The sequence below is a fragment of the Leopardus geoffroyi genome, chromosome B2 (genome assembly GCF_018350155.1).
Source record: "Leopardus geoffroyi isolate Oge1 chromosome B2, O.geoffroyi_Oge1_pat1.0, whole genome shotgun sequence".
Classification (NCBI taxonomy): Eukaryota; Metazoa; Chordata; class Mammalia; order Carnivora; family Felidae; genus Leopardus; species Leopardus geoffroyi.
In genome coordinates, this window is record NC_059332.1 from 49,693,040 (window position 1) to 49,719,045 (window position 26,006).

General features: G+C 40.3%; 1 protein-coding gene across 2 annotated transcripts in view; it reads right to left on the reverse strand.

Moving 5' to 3' along the window:
* The window catches only part of PKHD1 (PKHD1 ciliary IPT domain containing fibrocystin/polyductin), a 494,443-nt gene that overhangs the window by 297,578 nt on the left and 170,859 nt on the right, over positions 1-26,006 (reverse strand). For both annotated transcript variants that reach the window (XM_045498517.1, XM_045498518.1), the window contains exon 37: positions 19,493-19,705. In XM_045498517.1, the coding sequence (XP_045354473.1) occupies positions 19,493-19,705 (213 nt within the window). The remainder of the gene's footprint in view (positions 1-19,492; positions 19,706-26,006) is intronic.

Here is a 26,006-nt window from a genome sequence, read left to right on the forward strand (position 1 = left end):
GAGTTCAAAATTTCTAATTATAGGGCAGGTGGGAATTAAGACATAAATCATCCCAAAAGAAAATAATTTTAATTTTATTTCTTGTTTGTATCTTTTAACCTTTGGTAACAATAAAATAAAATAAAGTCTATTTATATGTATGTGTGTGTGTGTGTATATATATATATATATATATATATATATATATATATATATGAATTTCTATGATCCATTCTTGAATGGCTGCATGGAAAATTTTCTACCAAGCACAGAAAATGTTTATCAAAGACAAAATGCTCTTAAACTCTGTGATCAATTGTGCACAATACTAAATCAATATGCAAAAAACATCTACTATGCACCTATTAACATGCAAGCTCCAGGTGGCAGAATCAAGAATAGGAACAACAAAGGTATTTCTTAACTAATCATTCTTATAATTATACTTAAGTCAGAATGAATGAAAAAAAAATCACAGAGAATATTTGAAGTGTGTTTTTAACTATTAACATACGCATACGTTCTTTGAAATGTTGATAGCACTTTTGGAAAGCAGAATTATCTCATAACTTATTCACTCTCATAGCAAAATAACATATTTATGTGTATAACCAAAGCATCAGTCTTGGTTGTTTCATCAGTGCCAGCCTCATCTGTCCAGCAACATAGTGGATATTGACATTTGGACGGCTACTGTCATCTGAAGCTCACAAATGTCAAAATAATTATAATAATCACCTGAGCTAGACCCTCTGCAAACACCTTTTCTTCTTCTGACCATTCTGCATTGTTCTTTATTTAAACCTTGCTAATTTTTTTTTTAGTTTTATCCCTTCTTTATTTATAACCTGCAGTATCTGCTTACAGTACTCAGTAATAAAGCCAAAATTCCCTTTCTGATTTTTAAAACTCTTCATAATCTGACTCTACTTTACGGCCTTTGAGTCTGTAATAAACTCTATTCCAGGAAACCCAGTCTCTTTGCCTCTTCTCACTTAACAGGATCATGCCTACCTGTATCCCTTTACCCATTCTTCCCCTTCCACCTGTGTGCCTGGCCTTCCTTCTCTGATCTAGTCTTCCAAAATGCAGCTCAAGACCCACTTCTTCCACAGAATTTCATGGAACACTTCAGCCCATCCTTATGTCCACCTCCTCCTATAGACACTACAGAGATGTGGAGTTCTTACTTGAGCAAAAGATATGTTTACATCTGGGATTTAGGTATGCCTGGGTTTGTGGCTAGTTTGTGCGCCATTTGTTTGAGTTGTTTTGCATGGGAGGAGAAACTTACACAAAGGAGCAGATGGGAAAAAAGAGGATGACAGAGACTGCATGGTGTCTGTCTCAGATACGGGCCCTCAACTCAGCTCAATTCATAAGGATTTGAGTTAACTATTTTGAATATTGCCTTCTGGACATTCACTTACAAACCCCCATCGGATAGACACCTAAATGAGTATATAATGGCCAATATGCTAAAAGCAGAAAAAACAACACAAACATTTATTTAGAACTTAAAACAAACCCAACCCATGCTAAGAAGTTCTAATAGAAGGAAGAACTGGTTTTTTCTTGTTGTTGTCTTCCTTTTAACAGATTGTACAGATTCAAAAACCAAAATGCTTCAAGGATAAGTTTTGATCATAATGAGATGTCAGCAATGAATTCTAAAACTGGGTCATCTGAGTCCAGAACCAAAACAACGGGACGCGTAATAGAATTCCTGAAACCCGAAATAACTGAATTAACTGTACCTGATCAGCTTTGATACTCAAAGAATTATTTTTCTTACTTCATAAATGTTACTTAAGTGCCTCACAAAGCAAACCCACTGACTTCTGAGATGAAGAAAGAATTGCCCACATTGTAAACGTGAGTCATTTCACTTCACAGAACTCTTAGGAAACCCAAGTTGGGCAGCTCCCTTCCTTTCTTTACCACAAATCAAAAGACATAAAAATACAGTTTAAAAAGCTCAATAACTTATAAATATGCTTAAATGAAAAGGGTTATGCTCTTAATGTGTAATTTAATACAATGTTTAACCACTTTGGGCTTTCAACATTGACCTGTTAACCAACAAACTATTCATTTACTCCCACTAATGACTTCTACTCATAATTGTATTTCCTACAAATTATTGTCCAAGCATTTCAGTGCCATTCATCCATAATTACACAGTCCCAGAGAACCATCTTCCCAAATGGGCATGAAGAGAAAGAAAATAATCTTTGTGGGTTAACACACTTTAAAATCACTAATTGTTCTATGTTTATTTTGTAGGACTTCAATCTTTATTCCAAGTGAATAACTGCCCAGACCTTTCCAAATCACTTGAGGGAGGGGAGGTAGTGAAGGAAAAGAAGAGGAAGAGAGAGTGAAGGGAGGGGAGAAATGAAGGAAAGAATCGTATTGTTAAAATAACGTTCACATCAGAATAGAAATATAAAGGAACTCACGAAAGAACTAGAAATAGTTTTCTGAAATACATGCAAATTATTTCCCTCTATTTCCACCTGCAACTTCACATTATGCATAGCAAAACAATGAATTCTGCTTTTTCTTTTATGTAGATGAACACTTCTCACGCACTGGAAAGACAGACATGAAGGAGGGCACCTGGGTGGCTCTGTCGGTTAAGCGTCCCACTGCTGATTTCAGCTCAAGTCATGATCTCATGGATGTGAGATAGAGCCTTGGATCTCTCCCTCTCCCTCTCAAATTAAATAAATCAACGTTAAAAAAAAAAAAAAGAAAGAACGAAAGAAAGATGGACCTGTCCTCCAGGGTCCATGACCAATACAAGAAAGAGACAAAAGTCACAAATGTACCATTTTAAGTGTTAACACAGAGGGACATCCAGGGTCTACTGGTGCACAGGTGTGGGTACTTCACTCACACAAAAGGGGGGTTGTTTCTGGGAATGCTTCCCAAATAGGTGATAACTGAGCTGGGTCTTTAGGGATAAGTCATAGTGGGCCAGATGACAAAACAGAGTGCTCCAGGCAAAGGTAATGGTATATACAATGATGTGGACCAATGTGACACATTCAAATAACTGCTATATATGTGACATTGGCAGAATGCACATATGGGGAATGGGGGTTGCTGATGAGAGTCAGTGAGACTGCATCTGGAAGGTGAGCAAGACATACTTAGGAAGGGACTCTCAGGCCCTCCCAAAGAACTAAGAGTTTATCCCAAAAGTAACCACCAAAATAATACTTAAGATGGTAACAGAGAAATCAGACTCTTGTTTGACTAGTGATATTTTAAAACCATGAGTACACATATCAAACTGAGGGGAGAGAATCCTTAGTGAGAAACTATATTTACTGCATATTGGGTAGAATGAGAAAAAACCTAAGTCAAGTCCTAAGATGATCAAGGGCCAGCCAGGGGGCAAGCGAGAGCTTGATGTGTTCCAGGAACTAAATGGAGAGAGGGGTATCTGGAGAAGGCAAATGAGATGGCACAGTGTGACTGGTGCAGGACCTTGGTGGCCTGTTTCAAAGGACTTAAATCTAACTTGAAATAGTTATGTGATCAAATTTATGTTTTTAAAGGTCACCCTGGCTGTTGAGTGAAGAAAAGATTGCAGGGAGGTAAAAGGAAAGTTAGAAGTCTATGTAGCAGGCTGCTGCATTAAATGTAGATGAGTGCAGTAGGTCAGATAAGAAGTTTTAATAAGTATTCGGCAGTGGATCTGGAGACAGATATAAAAATCTGAGATATCTTTTGGAGAATCAAGAGGACTGGCTGATTGGATCTAGAGGTAAAGGAGAAGTCAATGGTGACTTACAGGCTGACCAAGAGCAGAACCAAGTTGGTAGATAGATAAACAGGGACATTTAGGGAAGAAGAAAAAAGAATCCATTAAATAAACATTTATTAAACACCTATTATGTGCTATGTTCCATGTGCTCTTCCAGCCACTGGAAATACAGCAGTGAGAAAAACAGTCAAAACCCCTGCCTTCAGATTGTTTATACTCCAGTGGCATTCACTTTTAGACATATTAAGTTTTAGATGACCATTTTAGGCAGGTTACATTTTAGATATTAAAGAGAATATCCAAATGAAAAGTCTGAAGCTCAGAAGAGATGTCTGAAGTTACATATAAAGAGAAATATATAAACAGAGGTTAATCTATGTAAATGAGGGGGATTACCTGGGAGAAGTATATAATTATGAAAAATACCTGAGATCAGGACCATGGGAACATTGTCATTCTAAAATTGAGTAGATGGGGAGAAACCGAAGAGGAGCAATAGAAGGAAGAAAACTAAAAGATGAAGACACACACTTGCCCATAATTAAACAAGACAATGCAGTGGGAAGAAAGTCTTATTCGACCATGCAACTGCCTAAGGACCCATTCCTCCCCACCTCCTTACCCTTGTATTACTGTTAAGGTCTGGGCACCCTATTTCCCACTGTTCATTCCATCTCCCTTTCTGCATAGTAGCCGGAATTGAGCTTTGAGGGCAAAGGTATGGAGAGAAAACCCTGCCCTTCTATCATTTCTCATTTTTCCCTTCCTCCTGGCAGCACTTGACCCAAATTCTCTAGTCATATACTATCTCTAACAACAGGAAGAGGTGATAAATAGCCAGAGAAATTGAAGACTATTACCTATGATTCCACCTTGCATCCGAGCTGGTTCTCTCTGCTCCCAGAAACTGCATCGTGCCAGGAGTCTGCCTCTGGGCCACAGAAGTCATTCTAAGGCCAGAGGGACTGAGAGCACCCTCTGTTTCTAGTAATCAATAAGAATTATGATAGTAGAGCCCAAATGGAGAGAGAGGTGTTCCTGGTATCCCATAGTGGAAATGGACCTACTCTCCATGCAATTAGTCTTATACTCAGTGGTCAGCTGCTATACTCCCACTAGCATTAAACAGCGAGGAGAGTTAGGGGAAACAGACTGTTGAGGGCTCACCTGGGTCCTAAACCACAAGGTTATCAGCATTTCCTTGAGAAAAATATATCCTAAATTCCAAACAACCATCTTATAAAGGAACACTTTGAACTCAAACCATTTGTGAATTGGAGATGATCCAATTTACTATACTTCAGAAAAGGAGACTGTGACATTAGCATTAATATAAGACTATCTGGCCGACCAAAGAGATGGAATGGGGTATTTTTCATGTACCATTTCCCTCTGCCCTTGAGAACCACTTGCTGTGATATCTCTGTTGGTCAAAGACAAAACCTGACAGGGAATCCTGCATGAGCTCAACTCTGTATGTGCACTATGAGCCTTCTGCATCATTACTGGTTAATCATGGGTGGTACCAATGGAGCAGGGAACATGTGCCTGCAGGAAGGAGAAGGCTCAACAGAGCAATCCTCTAAATGTGCAGATCAGCTAGCTGTATCCACAGCTGAGCAGTAAACATTTCCACACTGTGATGAAAGGGATTCGAGCACAGTCTGTTCCCAATGCTAAGAAGTCTACCATTTTGTTGGCAGAGGGGTGTAGACTAAGGCTAACCAAGGTTATTTGGATGGTGCAGTGAGCCAAGCCTTTTCCAAAGGCATAAAGGAAAGGCTAACCTTAGTTTCTACCCAATCTGACTTTTACTTTTACTACCATAATTAAAAATAAGTGACTAAGAAGAATATAAAGCTCAAAATACCCAGGAAATAGTGAATTGTAAGATATATGAAAACATCTGTAACGCTGTTCCTAGCTCCTGTGAGGATTTCAGGCCAATTAAACAAATGGCATTCTTAGAACTGTACTGGCCAGTCCTTTACATAGAGGTGCAAAATCCAGTTGCTCAGAACAAAAGGCTTCTGTAGCGTGTCTTTAATACCCACTTCTGTTCATTGTCCAAAAAATACGAAAAATTTCAGGTATATTTCTGACCAGATAGATACTTTTTTTAAAAATGTTTGTTTATTTATTTATTTTGAGAGAGTATGCGCAGGCATGGGAGGGGCAGACAGGGAGACAAAAAGAATGCGAAGCAGGCTCCAAGCTGCCAGCACAGAGCCCAACGTGGGGCTCAAACTCACGAACCATGAGATCATGATCTGAGCTGAAATCAAGAGTCAAACACTAAAGCCACCCAGGCGTCCCAATAGTAGCTTTGATAATCACTACTACAGTTTATGGTTTGGAGTGGAGGCAACAATGAGGAACAAATGACTAATTTTCAATAGTGTAATTTCATTTTAGAAAAGCAAATGATACATAATGTTGAATATAAAAATATAGAGAAGCAAAAGAAGACACAAAAGCATCCAGAATCTTACTGCAACAGATTAATGTATGTCTTTTCTTTCCTATAGTTCTTTCCTATGTTCACACGTTGACAAAATTTCATATATAAGTAAATAATTCAACACACACTACAGAAGTGTTCTATAATTCTTGACATACCTTTTTTTTTTTTTTTTGCAAATTCTCTTTACTTAACTTAGTAGGAACATCTTTCAGCTGTATTGTACATAATTTAACATCATGATGGTATCAGAGCATCTCATTGAAAAGTTGTGTATTTTGTTTACAGATCCCTTATTTCTTCATACTCAGTTTCTTCCCAATATGTTACTTTCATGAACAGTTCAGACATGAACATTCTTGAGCATCATTTTTATACATGCTAATGATCACCTCCTTAGAATAAATTCCTAAAAGTGGCATTGCTATATCAAGGCAATATCAAGGCATACACTTAGTTTTAAGCCTTTTGATATAATCACCAAATTGTCTGACAGGAGGACTCACATACTTGTATATCCAGTAGGAGCACACATGGATGCCAGTTCCTCAGACTTTCTACTTTTTTTTTTTTTTTTTTTTTTTTGGTCAATTTGATTGTTCAGGGGGGGACAAATCACTTTTGTTTTAATTTGCAGTTCTTTGATTACTAATGAGAAGGTAGACAAAAATTCGTAAAAAAAACAAAAAAGAATCTTTTACTGTCAACATAGGATAAACCTGAGCCCTCTCCACATGCACTCATATTAACTGGCCATTTGCACTAATTACGCAGACATGTCTATTCACATTATTTGCCAGATTTTAAACTTGTTCTAAAAAGTCATTTATAAAAGACATTAATCTGTATCTATATCAGATGAGAACTGAATGTATGATTAAGCTAACATTAACAATCACAGGGAAATGTTGCTGTATTAGTTTCCTATTACTGCTGTCACAACTACAACATTATTGTCTCAAAACAACAAACTGTATTATCTAATAGTTATGAAGGTTAGAATTCCAATTTTAGCTGGTTTCACTGAGCTAAAATCAAGGTGTAAGTAGGACTGTTTCCTTCTGGAGGCTCTAAGGAAGGAAAACTGTTTCCCTGCTTTTTTTAGCTGCTAATGGCCATCTAGTATTCCTTGGCTTGTGGGCTCTTCTGTCTTCATGGAGCATCCCTACTGTCTCTGCTCCCTTCCATCCCATCCTCTTTGACACCTCCTGTGTCCCTCAGATAAATACCGGTGTGCTTACATTAAGCTTCTCTAGGAAATCCACAATAATCTCGCAATTTCAAAATCTTTAATCATATCTGAAAAGCCCCTTTTGCCAAATAAAGTAATCTTCGTGGATTCCAGGAATTGGGACATGAACATATCTGGGGCCATTTTTCAGGTACCACAATTGAATTTTTGAATAAATAGTATGGAGAAAACTGACTAGCCATTTGAAAAAAAATTAGATAACTGACTTATACACTATATCAAAATAAATTCCAGATGGATTAAAGCAGGAGTTAGCAAAGTTTTTCTGTAAAGAGCCAGATAGTAAATTGTTTCAGGTTTACAGACCAGGCAGTCTCTGTTGCCATTGCAACATGACAGAGCCATAGATAATACCTAAACACACAGATGGGCATGGCTGTGCTTCAATAAAAATTTGTTTACAAAAACAGATTTGAACCATGGGCCATAGTTTGCTAACCCTGGATTAAAGACACTAATGTGAATGGATAGATAAATACATACATACATACAGACATACAGACATACATACATACATACACCAGGAAACATGTATGTAAATTTTTATATCATCTATAGAGGAAAGAGTTTTCTAAGTGTGACATCAAAGGTAGAAACCATTTTTAAAAATTGTAGAATTGCTACTATACAGATCAGAAAACATCATAAAAATACTGAAGGTAAATAACTGGGAAAGAAACAGGTTCTTTATGTCCCCATCAAGAATACTACAAAGGGAGCCAAAAGAGGTAAGTCCCCACTTGGAATCCCAACATAACCTGAAAAATTAAAATTGAGAAGACAGTTCCAGAAGCCTGAAAGGAATATCTTCTGTCCATCTTTCTGCCACTGGTAAACACCTGGTATGTGTATGCAAATTAGAAGCGAGCCCATGTGTGTCTTACGTGTATGAAGCAGATGGAATGAATGTTTGCTACCTCCCCTTCTGGGCCCCAGTTTAATTATCTGTAAGATGAAAGGAATGATCCCAGTCTTTGCTACTTCACAGAGTTGTTATGAGAGTTGAATGAGAGGAAAGAACAGGAAGCAGTTTTGAAAATTATAAAGTGCCAGGATCTAGGTAAAATCCAATTTTAACAAATACCGAACATAATGCCCAATTCAACGATACTCTTCCTCCATGACCAGGCTGAAAGCAATACTATTAATAGTACTGCTTTGATGATATATATGGAAGAATTCTCTTTGAAGGAAAAATCACAAGCTCTGGCCCACGTAGCATTCCATTTACTTAGCAATGTTGAATTTCTTTTGATACTAAAAAATGTAAAATATGTCAAGACTATTATTAACTATTTAATAAACTAAAAGAAGGTTACCAAGTCTGGAGCACTGCAGTGAGGCGAGAGGAGTAGGAGGGGAGCTGGAAAACAAGGCAGAAGGAGTAGGCAGGAACTATATCATATAGAATACTGTAACCATGTTAGAAATTATGGACTTTATCCTAGGAACAATGGGAAGCCACCAGAGGGCTTTGAGCAGCAGCATGATATAAACAGATCTGTGTTTTTAAAAGATCACCTTGGTGGGGTGCCTGTGTGGCTCAGTCAGTTAGGCATCCAACTCTTGGTATTGGCTCAGGTCATGATCTCACAGTTTGTGAGATCAAGCCCCACGGGGCTCTCTGATGACAGCATGGAGCCTGCTTGGTATTCTCTCTTTCCCTCTCTCTCTCTCTCTCTCTGCCTCTTCCCTGTTCACATGTGCACCTGAGCACTCTCTCTATCAAATATAAATAAATAAAAAAATATACATCAGCCTGGTTCCAGGGTAAAGAATGAACTGGACAGGGCCAAAAATGGCAACCAATAGATAAACCAGAAAGCTTAAACTGTAAGCCCACACACCAATTGGTGGTATCGTGAACAAAGGTGATAGTAAGGGGAGGCGGGGGAGAAGTAAATGGTAAATGGGTTCAGGATTTATCTAAGAATTAAAATGAGGACTTGGTGACAGATACAATATGGGGAATTATAGAAAAGGGGAAATCAAGAATGACAGCCAGGTCTCTGGCTGATGGATTACTGGAAAACAATAAACACCATCTTAGCTTTCTTAGAATAATAATGAGGTTCCTTTCTCGTTTTGGCTTCAGCCAAGTCCTATAGTTGAGCCTTGAACAACAGGGGGTTTGAACTGCACAGGTCCACTTATATGGGTCTACCACAGGACTGTAAGTGTATTTTCTCTTATGATTTTCTTAATAACATTTTGTTTTCTCTACCTCCCTTTATTATAAGAACACAGTATATAATACATGTGACACAGGAAATAAGTGCTAATTGACTGTTTATGTTATCAGTAAGGTTTCCTTCCAGTCAACAGTAGGCAATTAAAGGTAAGTTTGGTGGGGGGGTCAAAAGTTATATGTGGATTTTCAACTGTGCAGGGTGTCAATTCCCCTAACCCCTGCATTGTTCAAGGACCAGCTATGCTCAAGATTGATAACCTTTGCTGCCCATTGCCCTGTATGTACACATTTATACAAAAGAGTGGCCAGTCCAGATCAAGATTCATATGGTCTCGAATCCCCTAAAACTGAAAACTGTCTTAAAATCAACCTCCTTCTTTTACTAACACTTTCTAGACATAATCAAATCTAGAAAATATCACAACATTATTATATATTCCTTAATTCTAAATTTTCTATTTTTGTGTTTCTATCAAATGTGGCTTTGGTTTTGCTTAGTGAAGTGACTGATGGTTTGTTAGCATTTCTTTTTTTTTCTAGCCAAACTAAATAAATTTGAATATATTAGTATCCGGTAAAAACTTATTAATTTGGAATTCCAAATTAGTAAGAGTAGTAAAAATGTTAGATTGTCATATGTTTAAAAAATAGACAAGCTATTATCTTTACCTACCCATTCTCTTATCCTGGCTACATAACACACACAGCTTTAATGTTAATAAACTATCCTCCCTCAACCTAAGACAACATAGTCTGGGTGGTTGTCTACACCCTTGCTCCCTCTTGGCCAAAAGAATACCTCTACCCTGGTCATAGCAACAGTTTTTGTGACAGGCTTATGACCCAAACAGGGCCAAAGTTAATTCTGAGGTTTTATTCAAGCTTTCATCCAGTTGCTCACACAACATATATTTCTTAAAAGCCTACTATGAATCCAGGCACTGTTGAAGGCAATAGGAATGTTATAAATGAAAAAAATTAAAAAAACAAAACAAAACAAAAAAAACAGGAAAATCCCTGCAATCATGATATATACATTCTACTAAGGAAGATTCTAGAACAAGTAAAATAAATATGATAAATAAATTGTATATAATATATTAGTGTTAAAAGCTACGGGGGAGAAAACAGACGGAGAAATGTGAACACTGACAGGAGTAAATGTTGGAATTTGCTCAGGAGTCAAATGGCTATTGGAAAAGAATCACTCTTCCACATGGAGCTGCAGAGACCCATTTCTGCCTCTAGGAGGGGAGAACCTGACTGAAAATGAAGCCAACTCAAAGGAAAGCAGAGCCTAGAGTTGCAGAGAAACAAAGGCCTGATGACTTCATTGGAGCACCTGGACGCAGCTGTGCCTCAAGTTTGTTTTATTTTTGCCAGTTATATGAGGCAATAAATGCCCTTATCTTTTGTCTGAATTGAGTTTTCTGTCACTTGCAACCAAAAAACACCTGACTAATGCCAACACTTTCAGGTATATATAGAAACTTAAAGTAGCTTACAATGTGTTTCTAAGTGGGATTCCTGCTGTACTTGGATTATTGAATAGCCAAAACTCATTACTAATTAGCAGTGTGCATTTACATGTAAATACCTAAAATCCTAAAAACCTTAAAAACAGCACGTTCACTTTAACGTGTTTAAACAAGTTCCTTAAAGTGTGGGTTATACTCTTAATTTAAGGAACCCTTTAGTATAGACTATTCCAAGGTCACTCTTGTCCAGATCAAGGAATTACAGTGTTCACACTATAATATAAACTTGACTGCATAATGATGATCTACCACGACATGCCAGACGGCCAGAACCCCAATGCTGTATTGAAGTTGTTTGAATTTAAGATTATAGGGGCACCTGCATGGCTCAGTTGGTTAAGCAGCTGACTTCAGTCAGGTCATGATCTCGCAGTTTGTGAGTTTGAGCCTTGTGTCGGGCTCCATGCTGACAGCTCAGAGTCAAGAGCCTGGTTCGGATACTGGGTCTCCCTCTCTCTTTGCCCTCCGCCTGCTCATGCTCTGTCTCTCTCTTTCTCTCTCCCAAAAATATATAAACATTAAAAAAATTAAGAAATAAATAAAATATAAATAAAGATTATAGAAGGCAATGAACAGATGTTAAATTTTCCCCATCAGTCTTCCTCCATTTCTCCCCTCAATTCGATCTTACTTCTTTCCCATCCCTGTACCCAAATGAATTACAGCAAAACACACAAACAAAAACTCAAAAATCAACACAGTTGCCCTCCCCTTCACCCCAACATCCTTTGGCGTACCCTTTCATATGGGTGCAAATGTAGCAACTTCTCAAGCAGGATTTCTGCTTGCCTAAACCAACCAAGAAGGTGCAAGCAGGAAACAAAGAGATGATAGCACCTCACAATGTAAGTGAGCCATGAAGTAAGGAAGCAGACACTTCCTTGGGGCTTACAAAAAGGAGACTAATCTAATTCTGTCATCTGAACTATCTCTGGACAGACCCCACCCCAGGCTACATGAGCAACAAAAAGAGGACATTCAAAGGAATTCCCAGAAATAGGGGTGAGTCATCAGCCTGGGTAAACTGGCCATGGCCTTTTCCTCTCCTTTCCATAGAGGTACTTCTCTCCACTTAAAGAAAAAGGGCTTCAAAAGTAGCAATCATAGGGTTATCTGCAAGAAGAATAGCATGGCTTCCTTCCCCAGGTTGGATGTCTGCACATGCAGCACATTTGCTGCGTTGCCCATGCCTATTTAACAGGGGAAAGGATAATTTGGAAAAGGAGAGCTGGAGCAGGGAAAGGGGTGGTGAGTAGAACATCGTTGGTGTGGACAAATTTGTAACGTTCTCCTGGATCAAGTGGATTCTGGGGAAGGTAGCTTGCCTTGAGCCAACGCTCCGGTACTCTACCCAAAATGGGCCCCAAGGTGGAACCTAAGAGCATTGTAAACTCGGGGGGGGGGGGGGAGGTGGCCTCCACACTGTAAACAGTGGGAGGTCTCCCACAAGGCTCCAACGATCTTGTGCAGAAATCTTTGGAGAAAGAATCAACAGTCAGCCAGTATTATCCAGGGAGGCAGCCACACCTAACAGAGGCTACAACCACAGAGCACGGTAAAAAGCTTGTGAGCCTTCTTGCCTTACCTCTTCAACCTGTCCTAGCACCAAGAAAATATAAAATAAAAAGGATAGGAGGAAAAGCAAAGGAGCAGGGCAAACCCTTGCCACTCAAATATGCCTCAGGACAGAGCCTCTAGAAGGAGAATGGAAGGGAGGATTGCATGAGAACTGAATGAGTGGGAACTGGCCTTTTTTTTTTTAATTAAAAAAAATTTTTTAATGTTTATTCATTTTTGCGAGAGAGACAGAATGTGAGCAGGAAAGGGGTAGAGATAAAGGAGGACACACAGAATCCAAAGCAGGCTCCAAGCTCTCAGCACAGAGCCCGATGCAAGGTTTGAACTCATGAACCACGAAATCATGACCTGGGCCAAGCTGGACACTTAACTGACTGAGTCACCCAGGAACCCTGGAACTGGCCTTTATTAATAACCTTAAATCAACTGGAAAGCTATGATGTCCCAGGTGTTTTGGATTAAGGAAAGAGGAAAAAAAGACCCATCAGAACACGGATTAAGAAAGTGATTAGAGAAAAATAAAGTCTGTTCTGAGTCAGATTTCTAAAGGTTCAAGTCTCTCAACCATAACTAAAAATGTACCATTTGCAAAAACCTATGGCCAATTTACACACCACACCAGCTCCAGATTCCCATGAAATCTCAGGTAACAGTTTGTGGTAAAAAGTGCTAGGGGAAGACAAATAAACTCTTCAATATTGAGAAAATCCAAGATCCTTGAAAAGGTGGAAGAAAAACTATAGCATTTACAATAGTTCCCCTATGTCCATTGAGGATATATTCCAAGACCACCAGTGGTTGCCTAAGCCACAGATAGTGCCAAATGCTAGTATCCTATGGTTTTTCCTACACGTACATACCTATGATAAAGTTTAATTTATAAATCAGGCACAGTAAGAGATTAACAACAGTAACTAATAATAAAATAAAACAATCCTAATAATAGGGAAAGTGGTCCCACTCTCTCTCAAAATGTTTTCTTGTACTCACCCTTCTTCTTCTTGTGATGATGTGGTATGATAAAATGTCTATATCATGAGATGAAATGAGGTGAATGATGTAGGCATTGTGACATGTCATTAGGCTACTATTTGCCTTTTGAGGACACATCAGAAGTGGGATCATCTGCTTGCAGAGCTCTTTTCTTTGGTGGTGGAAAACCAAAGTCCACTTGAAACCAGAAAATGCAGTAGCCATATAGGAGCAAGTGAAGTATAACGTGCACAGAGACTCAGACTTAAGGACTATGAGTGAGTCCTGACAGCATGGGGACCATGGAGACAGTCACACCTGAGGTCTCTTGCCTACCTATCCACCTTGTGGCTTGACCAAGAACTCCTAAATCCTTTGTTCTAAGTTTGTTTGCACTGGGGTTCTGTCCCTTAAAATCAAGTAATTTAAGAGTAGTAAAGCTACATACCAAAATACCATGCCACTGCTATGGTTTATATTCCAGCCCAAAGGAAAGAGAGACAGAAAAGAAAAATGGGGAAGACTCATGATCTAGAAGAAATAGGTAAAAAGCAGGGGCAAGAGGGGATGGTATTGATATAGAGGGAGACCCAACTGAGAGTGGCTGGTCAGGTGACAAAAGAGCAGAGATCTGAAAATACATTGTTGGAGGGACTGTTCTAAGAGGAGATAGGCTCTGGAAAGTTTCATACTACATCACAGAGTAGTAGGAACAGTCCCCAAGCTCTATCAGTCTTGGGGAAAGAAGGAATCATACAAAGAGGAGCCCTAAACTCCTCCAAAGGATCTACATGCCACGGTTTAAAGGATGCGCTCATATGTGTTTTTAACCACTATTTTAGCAATGGAACCCTTGCTTCAAATGAAATATTACTTTGAACACATATATAGAGATAAGCAATGAATGCATTACTTGAGCAATTTAAACCTTTACTGCCAGACCCCCAAATACTTCATTGTCTGGGGAATCCCTGAGGCTCCTCCAAGAAATATCTGGATTTTGTGGAGCATAGGATGAGAACCAGGAACACTCTCCTACATTCACGTCTATTCCACGCACACGATACCATGCTTCAAGACAGCCTGATGCCCTTCAGCAACTAAAATAGTGCCCATGATATAGTACTTATAAACAGCATGGAATTTAAATATACTTGGTGCCTTTAGAAGGAAAATAAAACATATCTAAACTTGCTTATTTATATTAGTTCTCTTTTCTTATTTGTTCCTACCAAATTCTTATGTTCCTAACAATTGCCTTAGTGTTTTCCTCAATTGTACTCCCACATACCCACTTTTCTCGGAAACTTCCATGTATATTTAATGCCTGTATCTTGTAATTTCTTGAAAAGGACAAAGACAGAAGTCCATTCAAGGCCGTAAGACTGCTTTTTCTCCTAAGAAACTGTCAGCCAAATTTCTCAGGGAGGAACTGGAAATGAAGTGAGAGACATTGATAAATTTCCCTGCTGAACAATCAATAAAAGCCCCACCATCCTGTTCAGACTCCCACTGTGGAAGCAAGGGCCGTAATTACATTGTCAAAAATTCAAGTTGCCCAGGCTGACAGCGGCCCCCTTGAAAAGTGACAGGTGATTGGCACTGGGATTGGGGTAGTGAACCTGGATTGGCAGACAGAGTGGGAAAAGAAAAAGGCAAGAGTGAAATTTCCTTATCGACTACAGCCACCCAACCCTAAGACTGTCACTTGGGAGGAATCCTGAGACCCTTTTTGTCACGTTACCAGAGGGAGCAGGTGACAGAATTGACTAAGCAATCTGAACCCCATCAGAGATTTGGAATAGCCCTCAATCCACTCCCAAACCCCAAGAAAGAGAAAGATGGCTGTGTGTGTGTGTGTGCGTGCGTGTGTGTGTGTGTGTGTGTGTGTGTGTGTGTGTGTGTGTATGAGCATGTGAGGGTTTTCCTACATTAAAAGAAAAACATGCAACGGGCTTTCAACTCCATCTTTCCTCATGACAGCTGAACAGCAAAACCTGTTTGCTTAGCGATATGAAACCACGATAAAAATCAGCTGGAGCAGAAGGGTTCCAGGGGCAGCAATGAAGAATAGATAGGAGACAGAAGGTGGGAAAGCACTAACATGCAGGCCATTTGTGTGATTCTCTGGGACCAGAGCTGGAGTTAAATTAGTACCCATCAGTCAGTCCTCTCACTGTTGGAAGTTAGGAATAAAATGCCTGCAAGAGGTCTCCTTGCTGGACAGTGCTCTGCTTCTGGCTATTCTGGGGCCCACGCAAATGGCTTCCAGAAGACTTTCTTGTAACCACACCCAGGAAGGGTGGTTTTCCACCCCCGGGGAGGAGCTGCACCACCAAAGATTGACATCAAAAGGTGTTCGCTGGGCAGTGGGAACAGAACAGAAGATGCCTGAGAATGTTGCTACCTCATGATTTCCCAAGCTAAAACCTCTCTCCTGCTCTGATCAGGAGTGGCAGACAAGAAAATTAATAAGGAGAAAAATCTCTAGGCTCCATGCCAAATTTTTAAATAGAAGCCCCTCTCCCCTTCCCCCCTACAAGAAAACATGAGATAATTGGCACTGGGTACTGAGTGTTTGGGGCGGGGGAGGGATATAATAAAATAGCCATAACTAATTTTTGCTTGAGTGTTATTGTGTGCCAAATACCTCAGAGTAGTTCATAAGCAGTAGGGCTATGAGGTAGGGACCATGTTTTCCTGGTTTCATGGAGCTTAATTTGCCCAATGTCATAGCTGATAAATGGCAGAACTGGATGGGTTTCTGATTCCAAAACTATTAACCACTAAAAACAGCATCTCTCCAAGAGTAATCAGTGGGCAACCTGAATCAAATCGCCTCAGGGGCCCACTTAAATGCACGTTTCTGGGTCCACTCAGGCCCTCCAAGTCAGACTCTGGGGGTGAGGCCCAGAAACCTGGATTTTGTAAAAAAAAAAAAATGTCCCAGACAAATCTTTTGTGCACAAGGTGGTGAATCTCACGACATCACACCAGGAAGCTGAATGAGCACCGGGTCATTAGGGACTTTGGATGCAAAGCAGTGAATCAGGTTGCTCGCTGTTTTGCATACGTGACAGCAAAAGAAAATTAGTTTTCCCTTAAAGCCCTAGGGTCATCAGACCCATGGCAGGCCCTGGGAAAAGGCCAGTGAAATTATGTAACGATTTTAGCCTTACTATACTGCCCTGCCAGAGGGGAATCTAAGACCTCAGGTGTGCAGGAGAGGGAGACAGGGGAGGGCTGATGAGCTGCAGGCTGGGCTGGGGGTTCCCTGACAGAGACCTAGAGAAGGGAGCCCTTACCTGGTGACTGCGCTCTCTCCCGTGCAGGGTTTCCTTCACATGAATGAAATGAGGCAATAACATTTCAGAGAGGAAAAATACCTTGTGTTCACTTCGAAAGCTTTGTGGCTTATGAGAGGTCCTAGTTACTCCCAAACTGGCAGGACTCTGGGGAAATGAGTACAGCAACCTAACCCTGGAAATGCAGGAAAGGAGAAGAGTAGGAGGTTGGGGGGCGGGGGGCCAGAGAAACAGAAGGAGAGAAGGGAAGGAGAGGAGGTGTCTGCCTTCTCAATGTCCAGTAACATCACAGGGCTAAAGTAGCAACATTGTTTTGTAAACTTCAGAATTGTCAACATATTTTAGAAGCATCTACTCTGCTTTGGTTGCCCCATAATTGATTGATGGTCAGCAATGGCACTAACGATTTTCTTAATTTGACAATTATTTAAACACAAAGGCTTAGGAGTACAGGGTACATTGAGAGTGCACATACATAAAGTATACTTATGAGCTGTTATGCTGATCCTTCATAATAGAACATGAGCATGGAAAGGGTTGGAATTAAAGAAGCCAAGGAAAAGAATTAGGAGTCCTCACACTTCTGCGTTTGAATTTCCATTTCTAGCAAGAGTTGTGGGTCTGCATTTTACAGGACAGTGGCTTTCAAATCAGAGGACACCCGTGATGCTTCAGAGTCCTTCAGATGATCTACAGAAAATACTGTTCTGTGCCTGCTTGCACTCTCCACCTGTGTTTTTTCAGTGCTAAACAGCAGCACATTGTATTGATGACGTAAGTGGCTGTTGGACTGGAGCTAACATTGAAGACCATGGCTGATGTTTGAATAGATAGAAAACCTTGGTGGATGCTGGGATACAACATCGATGTAAGTTCTTGCTGATGAAGATAGGAAAGAAGAGTCCTCCACAAATTAGAACTTAAGAATCAATATTGTAGACATTTTGAATTTCTCTCCAGATAGTTATAGGTTTTTTAAGCCTTACAAAATACATTCCCAGTGTGCAGCAGTCTGGCTGGTCCAAAGATGAAATGCTTGATGAAAAGATTTCACTTCCTATCATAGAAAGCTAAAAGAGCCAAAAGAGTGCTTTTCAGTAAACAATGACTGAAGCCCATAGATGATACTAGTCCCTCCTTACCCATAGTTTTGCTTTCTATGGTTTCAGTTACCCGTAGTCAACTGCAGTCTCAAAGCAGATGATCCTCATATAGATGACTATATGTCAGAAGATCAATATTTGCCTAACACTGGGTCGCAGTGCCTACCTCATTCACCTCACTTCATGTCATTAGGTAGGCATTTTATTATCTCACGTGATCACAAGAAGGGTGAGTATAGTAAAGTAAGATATTTTGAGAGAGAGAGAGACCATATTCACATAACTTTTACTATCATATATTGTTATAGCGGTTTTATTTTTAGTTATTGCTGTTTCTCTCTTATTGTGCCTAATTTATAAATTAAACTTTATCATGGGTGTGTATGTATAGGAGAAAACATGGTATGTATATGGGTTTTGTGCTGTCCATGATTTCGGGCATCCACTGGGGGTCTTGGAACCTATCTTCCACAGATAAAGATGACTACTGTATAACAGAATCTTGACAGAGCAAAATGGCAGAGTCCTCAGCATATGCACACATCCATGTCTAGAGTAATTATTCTATGATAGGTAATGGGGTTCTAGTGTGTTATGCCAGTATAGGAATGCCCATGTAGGTGACATCATGTTTTCTGGAGATTGAGCCTGCATTTTTATTTCCTTTGGCTCATGCTATGTAACCAAAAGTACATAAGAATCCAGAGAGAGATATTTAAAGCTCATCATTTTATACTTTGCTGCAGTTACTAACACAAATCTCAATGGCTTACCATGACAAAGATTATTCCCTGTTCACGCTGATGTCGGCAATAGGTGGACCTCAGCTCTGCCCCTACTGTCTTCATTTTGATTCCCAAACTGAAGGAGCCAATCCTACTTGGGACAGCCTCTTCTCAAGCAGAGGAAAAAGGGCAAAATGGCCAAAGCATTGTAACAGCTCTTAAAACTTCTACTTGGCCATGCAGTATACTACTTCCACTCACATTCCTTGACCAAAGCAGGTCCATGGCTAAGCCCCATGTCCCAGTAGGACAGGGAAGTGTGGTCCAACCACTGGGAGACATGAAAGTCACCTGACGGTGTGTGGAGGTTATCGAATCCTCCTACTGGTAAGTGAGGAAATAACTGGGGACTAAATGTATTCTGTCTGCCACAAGAATAATAGCCACTAGCATTTCTTACTTAAGGAAATAGTGCCCATGCTGTAATTAACTTTGTCGCCTCAGCAACAGATGGTCCAAGGTTTTTAAGAGGTTTTACCATTGCCCCATCACCAGCACATGGTCTAGACACCATTCTACCTCATCTCTTTGGGTCCACTGCTTCACTCACCATGCAGGGAAAGTGTTCCACTCCTCACAGCCAGGAACTTGACACCGTATGGAAAGAAAGGGGTAGAGTGAGAACTCCCGTAGAGTTTGATCTCGGCTTTGCCTTGGAAGGGCTTGTCCTTGGATCCAATCCGGAGCTCCCCACCATCAGAAATGAGGATGGAGTGTACCCTGAGCTCAATGGGTCCTGGATCCATGAAAATCAGCTTGCCTCCTAATGGCCAAAGAGAAGATTATCAGTCCCTGGGAGGATAAGGTTCACCACCTTTTGACAGTTCCAATGTCTGACGAAATCCTCTTTATTTATATACATTTGCTGGAATTTAGACTTATTTTATCTTGCTCTCTCTTCTAGAAGCACAATAGAATATGGATTGGACCCCCAGGGGTAGACGCACTATACCACTAAGCCAGTTGAGGCTGGCTATCACTATTCACCACATCTCTATGTTATTTTTCATGGCAATATCCTAAATGCCCAGCAATTTAGGACTGGTCAAATAAGGGATGAGAAAGTCACCATTTTGGCCATCAATCAACAGATAAAAGCAGCCTATAAAATTAAGTTTAGAAACAAGTGAATAAGAAATAGGAATAGAAGAAAATATGGGAAAATTATACAAATTATGACACTAGGGACTGCCTAGTCATTATGGCTGCCATCATGACGTATGCAGCATTTTACCTGGCCAACATCCATTTTACTTCACTTTTGATAATAGACACTAATTTCCTTAAGAAATTGCTCTGCTCCACTCAACAGAGTTGAGTGGGATTGTCAGAGTAGCCTGTCCTACTGTAGTCTAAGCCATGTACCCATGCTTCAAATGAAAATCTGGAGCTCAATGGAAGAGAAGACAAGAAATGCTTAGATTTTAGTAATTCCATTGGCGGCATCTAAATGAGCCTGAGAAGAGGTTTCTATTTCTGAGGCCCCCACCTGCTAAGCCCCTTCAAAATGCCCTGACAGCTATCGTTTCTACACCTAATTTTCCAGACTTTCTATCAGTTCTTGTAAATGACCCAATATATTCTCCCTAAATTTCCTATTGTAAAAGAAAGTTGGTTTCCATTGTTAGCAATCAAATAAACTTAACTGATACAGATATGTTTTCTTCAATAACCAAATTTTCTGTGATGTAGGAGTATTATTTTACAATAAAATTAAATTGTGAGAATTAAATACTTAAGAAATTAAAACATGCTTTCATCTTTATAATACTTTTCTTTAAAAGAACTTAGAATATCTGTATTTCATATAGAATTTTCCTTGTAATGCCAAAATAATTAAAGCATCCCATCTAAATAACCACTTTAACCTGAATGAGTTACTAAATCTATCTCCCTCCTGCATATGGTTTGCAAAAGTACTGGACAAGACTCTTCTATCCTGTAACAAGGTGGTAAGAGGTTTGATTTCATACTGGAAACATCAGGAGCCCTCTTTTCCACATCCTACAACAGCTTGCCACCTAACTCAGAATGAAAGTCAAAGTCCTGATACTGGGCTGCAAAAGGCCCTTCATGATTTACCACCCATCTCCAGTTCCCCTGCATCATCATCTACAACTCACCCCTTCACTCACCTGCCCTGAACACACTGGCCTGCTGGTCAGTTCTCAGCAGGACTTACTTGTTTTCTGACCTGCTGTATTCTTCTGTCAGGTATCCCTGTGACTCACTCCCTCTTGTTTCAAATCAAATGTTAACTCCTCACTGAGGCCTTCCTCTCCAGGCTATACAGATAGCATGCCCTCACTCCTTACTCAAATGCATTTTCTTTCATAACACTTACCATCAGGCACATTATATATTTACGTGTTTAGTGTCTGCCCCCCCACCCTCACTAGAATGCATGCTTCATGAGGGCACTAATATGTTTTGTTTGCCTCTGTATTTCATTGTCTAGAACAGTGACAAATAGGTAGGTGGCACTCAATATATATAATTGTAGAGCAAACTAATAAATGGTTATATCATTTTAGAGAATCTGGATTAAGTATCTGAATTTCGTTTATGGATACACAGAAAATGGCTCAAAAAGCAGATTCTTCTGGGGGCACCTGGGTGATTCAGTCGGTTAAGGGTCAGACTTCAGCTCAGGTCATGATCTCATTGCTCAAGGGTTCAAGCCCCACGTCAGGCTCTGTGCTGACAGGCCAGAGACTGCTTCAGATTCTGTGTCTCCCTCTCTCTCTCTGCCCCTCCCCCCTATTCACACTGTCTCTCTCAAAAAAAAAAAAAACATTAAAAAAAATTTTTTACAAAACAATTTCTCCTGTATAAAGGAGAATCTCAGTGAGTGAGCGGCAGTGAAGACCAAAACTCTTCAGTTGCTAAATTTAGTCCTAAATCCAATGTGCCAAGTTATTTAGTTGTATTGTTGTTTTCCAGAAATCACAACTGGAAGTATTTACTCAAACATGTACTGGAGGGATGAGAGGGAGAGCAGAAAAAGGCTAAGATGCCCTTAGTCATTTTTGTTTACTTCCATCCTAGCACAGAGATAGTGATCAGTTAACATTTGACCCAATATTCAAACATGGAAGCCATCTCAACCCTGACCTTCTGCTCTAACATTGCTCTTCCATTTTCCTCAGTCCTCTTCATTGAACCTTCTAGGCTTATATCCTGAAACCCAAACTACACACCATCAGCAACAGTCATAGGATGTTTATGTGGATTTTACCTCTGAAAGTGTTCTCTCCTTTCAGTCACAATTTAGAACAACACACCCCATGTGGGTACCCAGTTTCTTCCTTGGTAAAATGTGCACAATAAGAGTTCTTCCCTCAGAGAATTATGATGGGATTTCTTTAAGTGAAGCTTACAGATCCCCAGTCTCGGGTCTGGCACCTATTAGACAACGCAGTGGTATCAAGTGGCTCTTGTCAAACTCACTGTCTGCACTTGCCCCACTGGTGCCATCACTACTCATTTGCACACCTCCCCCATCACTCTAGAACTACTGGTCTCCCTCCTTCCAACGTCTCACCATTGGCAGGTCCCCCTTTCCTTGTGAAGCATGGTACAGTGATACATGCTCAGGTAAGCTATTCAAGACGCAAGAAAATGTCCATTGATGTGCAGGCTTGATGCTACGGCAGCACCACATGACTTCCAGACTTCCAGAGGACCTACTGGCAATTTTGACTTTAATTTTCCCTTCCATTGTCATCACAATGACAAGAATAATCATCAAAAATGCAATAATAGTGGGGCGCCTGGGTGGCTCAGTCGGTTGAGCATCCGACTTCGGCTCAGGTCATGATCTCATGGTTCCTGGGTTTGAGCCCCGCGTTGGGCTCTGTGCTGACAGCTCAGAGCCTGGAGCCTGCTTTAGCTTCTGTGTCTCCCTCTCTCTCTGCCCCTAACCCACTCGCATTCTGTCTCTGTCTCTCAAAAATAAATAAACATTAAAAAAAATTTTTTTAAACAAATGCAATAATAGTCATTAATGCTGCTGTGAACAAGAGAGAAGAAATGTGACCTCTTTACTAAAACTTTTCCATTCACAGTCACATGTCATTAATGTCCCAACTAATTATTTTCAACTAGCGGACCATGGATTTGCATGGTATGACTCCTCCATTATAAATAGTCAGGAAATCTGAACTGACCTTGATGAGCAAGTGGTGGAAACAGGGGGCAGACTCTGCCTATTAGCCTCTCAATGACCCTCAATAAGTCCCATAAAATTGCTAGGTCTTAGATTACCCAGTTTCCAAATCTGTCCTACTCAGTGCCTGGGGATGATCTGTTTTCTCATCATTCCCATGCAGGACAGAACCATGCATTCCCGAGACTCTTTCCAGCTTTAAAACATTGGATATCTACATCTTCAAGAATGCATTTGGATGTGTCTTTGGCACTGATGGAGACAGAGAGCTCATGTTTTCCTGATACTGCCTATGCTGCAGTGAACTTGGCATTTCACTTGGGAAGAGTATCAACATACATAGTCAGAAATTCAAATAATTCTGCAGGGAAAACAATGGCTAAGGCTAACACTTATTAAGCCCCTACTGTATGTCAAAATCTTTAGATGTGTTGTCTGAAATGACCTTCAAAATAAGTCTGAAGTCAGTATCATGCATCATATTTCACAGTCCAGAGAGTGAGAGGTGGGAGAGGTGGTCTCTCTCAGCCCAGAATGAGCAGAGCAAGCCTTAGAACCCAGGACCACCTTCCAGAAGAGTTCATATTCAATCTACATCTGCAAACCCTCCCAGGTCGCTTTTTTACTAATTAGAATTATCACAGTTATATTTAAAGAAAAACATGTGTTAACCTAAGTGAAGTTTGCCTGTGGCTTGTTTATATATGTTTTATTTCCATTTTGTAAATGTAGATATACCTTGCCTCATGCAAAACAGGATTTGAGGCAGAATACAAGGATTAGTGGGTAAATTTATAAACCTGGGCTTTGTTCCTCATCCCATCAAGCGAAATATTAAACACACAAAAACAAATGGGTAGAAATTTAGAAACGTCATTTACTGAGGGGAGCTAATAATGACGCTAATGAAGGGAGAAAATGAATGATTGGTGTTGGCAAGAGTACTAAAAACAGGACTAATTAATTAATATGATAACCATTACTCCCTGCTAAAAAGCCTTCCCTCCTTACTTATCAGTGGCAAGTATAAGGAAATCTAGGTAAATTAAGAAGAGAGTTTGATGAGGAATTCATCTCTTTTTAATTGAAATAATTAAAAGTGGTAACAAAAATGAAAGCTCCTCAGTGTGAAAGAATGTAAGGTTTATACCCAAGCTAGCTCTGTTCCAAGGCCCCAAGTGTTATCTCCTCACACTTTATTAGCTTAAAACAAACATCCAGTGAGCTGCTTTGGAGCGTAGTGACTTGAGATAGGAGGGCACAGGGAGGACTTTATTCCTCCACTTTATAGAGCTTGACCACATTTCTGAGCACTGAAATAAAGAGCAGGGCTGAAATCGGCCTGTGGCTGTGACCCTTAAGTTGCTTATTATGATTGTTCATGAAAGCTGAGTATGTCCCACAAGTGACCTTGGGTAATTTTATAAAAATCAATCAACCATCATTATTGTTACTTCCCCTCTAAAATAAATAAATGAACACAACTTTTTACATGTAATCACTCTTTTCCATTCAACATCCCTTTTATTTCTTTTAAAGGGAAGTCAAGGAGACTTTTAGCAGCTAGCTCATGTTTGCAAAGTACATCAAAACCTGCTTTTCGCTAACCCCACAATTAGCCATCCTCTGTAATAACCGCGGAATGATTTGTTGTATGTGTTTTGAAAAAAAAAATTACACAGCTCTAGCTATTTTCCCCTTTACGGTAAGAATCTAGAGTATAAATATTTTACCACACAATAAGACTCCAAAGGAACTGGCTACGCCTTCTATTTGCAATTCTTTGCCTCCCTTCCCTTGACCCCTCCCAGCTAGGCCTTTGCCTGACAAGTCTGTAAGAACTGGTGCTATGAAGGTCATGATGGCATCCAGACTGGTGAATCCAAGTCTCGATGCTCTGTTCTCGCCTGTCCTGAGTGGCCAGCAGTATATGATAGGCTAAGTAACTCCTTTCTGGAAAATCCTTCCCCTCACGGGCCAACACTGTGCTCTCCTGGTTTTCCTCCTACTCCCCAAGACTCCCCTCCTAACCTCCTCAGACTCCTCCTGATTGTCCCAACTACTGACATGCAGAGTATCTCAACACTCAGTCCTTCTACCACTTTTCTTATCATTCTATGAACAAGGTTGTCTCACCTTGTCCTAGCGATTTAATTTTTTTTTTCAACGTTTATTTATTTTTGGGACAGAGAGAGACAGAGCACGAACGGGGGAGGGGCAGAGAGAGAGGGAGACACAGAACCGGAAACAGGCTCCAGGCTCTGAGCCATCAGCCCAGAGCCTGACGCGGGGCTCAAACTCACGAACCGCGAGATCGTGACCTGGCTGAAGTCGGACGCTTAACCGACTGCGCCACCCAGGTGCCCCTGTCCTAGCGATTTAAATACCATCACAGGCTAACGGCTGATGACTCCCAAACTGGTATCTCCAAGGCCCACCTCTGCCCTCAGCTCAAACTCACATACCCAACTACCACTCAATATCTCTCCTTAGATGTCTCACAAGCTCCTCAACTGAGCACATTCAAAACAATGAATTCCTCACCTTGTCCCACAGATCATCCCACAGTCCTTGCCGAGGCCGCAAATGGTAACTCCATTCTTCCAGGTGCTCAGTCTGAAAATTCTAGCATCAACTTTCACTCTCACAACCAATTCTCCAAGAAATTTTGTGCATCCTGCCTTCAGAAAATCCCCACGATCTAAGCACTTCTCACCACTTCCACATCTATCGCTGGGGTCTAAGTCACTCTCATCTCATCCCCAGATTATTGCAACAGCCTCTCAATTCTGCTCCCTGCTTCTGTCCCCACCCCCACCTGCACCACAGGGTCTATTCTCAAAACAGCATCAAGTGTAATTGTTTTCTTTTCTGTGAACCTTGTCATGTCACCTCT